The following is a 2,981-nucleotide window of genomic DNA, read 5'->3' as shown; positions in this document are numbered from 1 at the left end:
AAAAAAAAAAAAAAAATTTTTGTTACAGTGTTGTTTCTACCCTGCTTTCTTGAGTCCTAGAATAGGAACAGATTCATTGTTTTAGGTGTAATAAACTCATACAGTCAAATTCTATCACTGCACTGCAGATATTAAGGCAACTTGACCTTGAGTTTGAGTTGACCCTGCGCCACTATTTGAACTTAGTGTGTCTGATCAGATGCCGTTTATACTGACATTAGTTTTCAATAGTTCATGGGTAAAACACACCTGAAAAATGTGATTACATTTTATATTGGAAATAATAGCTAGCCAGATTCCCACTGTTTGGGGCCTGAGTGAAGACTTAGATCATTTTCTAACAGCTGGAATCCATCCTCCAAATAGCAAAGTGTACCTTGGCCTGTATAAACCCTGACGCTCAGCCAGTTTCTAAAGGTCTTCTAATCAAAAACAGCAAGATATTTCCTAAGAGTGGTTCAGAAAACATAATTGGGAGTTGATTCGGATCCTAGGGGTGATCTGTTTCAGGCATACTTTGGATGGTGCTCAGTCCACTATGACCTTCAGGCTTCACATTTTCAGAGCATGAACTATTGACCCCAATAGGAGAGGCGAAATCAAAACTTCACTTTGCTGAGCTATAAGAGCTGAGTCTTAACCTGGATTGTTCATAGCCTAGTAGCTAGAATAATGGAGCTTTGGGATCTTTTTTCTAAATTATTTCTAATTTAAAATAAGCCTTTTAAATTTAGGACATACTGTTTGTTCTGGGCAGGTGGAAATAGGAACCAGTAAGGGGTACAGAAGGACACGTGTGTTCGAAGGGATTTAACCACAGATTTTGTCTGTTTACTCCCGTCCTTAAAATAGACCAGCCTGGCAGTGCGGATGAAGAGGGGCTGGTTTTACTGGAGCAAAAGCTTTTCCGAGCCAAGACGCAGCTCAACAGTCAGCTGCGGCCCTTGATGTCAGAGCTGGAAGAGAGGGCACGTCGGCAGAGGGGCCACCTCCATTTGCTGGAGACAAGCATAGATGGGATTCTGGCTGATGTGAAGAACCTAGAGAACATTAGAGACAACCTGCCCCCAGGGTGCTACAATACCCAGGCTCTTGAGCAGCAGTGAAACTCCCAGAGAGATTTCTCAACTGAGGTTCTCCGGATACAGAGCCTCAGAGCTCGAGAGCCAGCTCATGTGGGTGGAGTGGGATGGGAGCATTTGAATATGTTTAATGGGTGTGTGCAGATCAACTGAACCTGACCCCATCCCTTAAGATCATGGCCAGGTGGATGTCTTCTTGTATGAATATGATACTCCCTGCCCCCTCATGCTGGGCAATGAGACTGATCAAGGACCTGGACCCCAAAGGGTGTATCAGATGGAAGAACAAACTGCTCAGGCAGATATTTGCCTCAGAATAGTTGTAAATGGAAGTCTTGCAATCTGGACAAGTGCTGCTGGGTTATAGTCAGCTTATTCTTTGAATAAGGAAAAATTGCTGACTTTGCCCAGGATAAAATTCTTCCCAGTGTTAGACAGAAAGTGAAATGCAGCCACACTGTGGCCAAGAAAACACTATTGCTTCATATTGTTCACTGGAAGTTTCTTGCTCATCCGAGTTCCTCCTCCTTACCACCAGGACGTGACCACATACTCCACTTGCAAGCTGGAAGAAGTGAACAGTGATGGAGGGAGGACTGAAAGGCAGGCCCAGTTTGGGCAATTGTGCTTGCTGGTGCCCTGCCACCTTCTAGTCTGGTCCTGAAGCGACGTCCTTTCTCTTAATAATGCCATGGCAAGTTAGAGACTGTATGTTTATTAAAGCATTTCCTACCAGCACAGCAAGCATTGGGAAGATATTTACTTTTGAGTTACAGAGTAATAGAAAACTGGCTTGGGCATTGAAAGAAGAGAAATTATCTAGAAGATTTATTAGTCCTCAATCTCAGTTTTCAACACTAAAAACTATGTGCATCTATGTGTTTTATTTTTTATCTGCCTTTTTTTTTTTTTGAGACAGAGTCTCACTCTGTTGCCTTTGGTAGGGTGCTGTGGTGTCATCATAGCTCACAGCAACCTCAAACTCTTGGGCTCAAGAGATCTTCTTGCTTTAGCCTCTCAAGTAGCTGGGACTATAGGCACCCATCACAATGCCAGGCAAATTTTTCTATTTTTTTTTTTAATAAAAATGGGGGTCTTGCTCTTGCTCACACTGGTGTCAAACTCCCGAGCTCAAGCAATCCTCCTGCCTTGGCCTCCCAGAGTGCAAGGATTACAGGTGTGAGCTACCATGCCCAGCCTTATATGTTTTATTTTATGTTCTCTCTCTCTCTCCCTTTCCCTCTATAGCTGCAAATGTTCCTACCCATGCTTGAGCTGGGTAGAATCCATCCTTCCATCCATTATTCTAGCATATATTTATTGAGTACCTATTGTGTGCCAGGGTCTGGCAGTACAGTGTTGACCTAGTCTCTGCCCTCATGCAGTTGATTGTCTAATGAGGAAGAAAAACATATAAAAAAAAAATAAACTTACAAACGTTGTTCATTACAAGCGGTGTTTATTGCAGTAACCTCTTAGTTTGCAACCTCTTTGCTCAACGGAACATATGTTGCAAGACCGTCCCATGGGGCCACTTGAGCTTTGGCAAAGCTGAGAGAGCTCTGGGTTGTACACACGTCTTTGCATTCCAGCTGTTACTCTGCCCCTTTCCACAACTGATTGCAACAGATTGTGGAGTCATGATAACACCAGTGGGAATCGCCAACCAGAGGCACTTCTGCCTTGGCTCAGAAGACGTCATGCTGCCTCACTTCCATATTTTTTTGGATGCTTTTTAAAATAAAAAGCAATTGTTAGATCCCTGGGGTCAGTTTCTGATTTACTAAACTCTAAGCCTAAGGTAGAAATACCAAAGCAATGGAAATGAAAATACCACAGAATGGCAATGGGTCCTAGAGTTAACATCTTTAATTCCTATTTCTGAGCATCTTATTTTGC

At 42.9% G+C, this 2,981-nt stretch overlaps 1 protein-coding gene across 1 annotated transcript in view; it reads left to right on the top strand.

Annotated features, from left to right (window-relative positions):
• The window catches only part of LAMC2 (laminin subunit gamma 2), a 64,888-nt gene extending 62,926 nt beyond the window's left edge, over window positions 1–1,962 (top strand). Inside the window, exon 23 of the mRNA XM_003785639.2 lies at window positions 853–1,962. Within this exon, the coding sequence (XP_003785687.1) occupies window positions 853–1,106 (254 nt within the window). The 3' untranslated portion in view covers window positions 1,107–1,962. The remainder of the gene's footprint in view (window positions 1–852) is intronic.
• The last annotated feature ends 1,019 nt before the right edge of the window (window positions 1,963–2,981 follow it).

The sequence above is a fragment of the Otolemur garnettii genome, unplaced genomic scaffold (assembly GCF_000181295.1).
Source record: "Otolemur garnettii isolate 467f Iridium unplaced genomic scaffold, OtoGar3 scaffold00016, whole genome shotgun sequence".
NCBI classification, from domain to species: Eukaryota; Metazoa; Chordata; class Mammalia; order Primates; family Galagidae; genus Otolemur; species Otolemur garnettii.
Note: the sequence above shows the minus strand (reverse complement) of the source record. Positions and strands in the feature narration are given on the sequence as shown.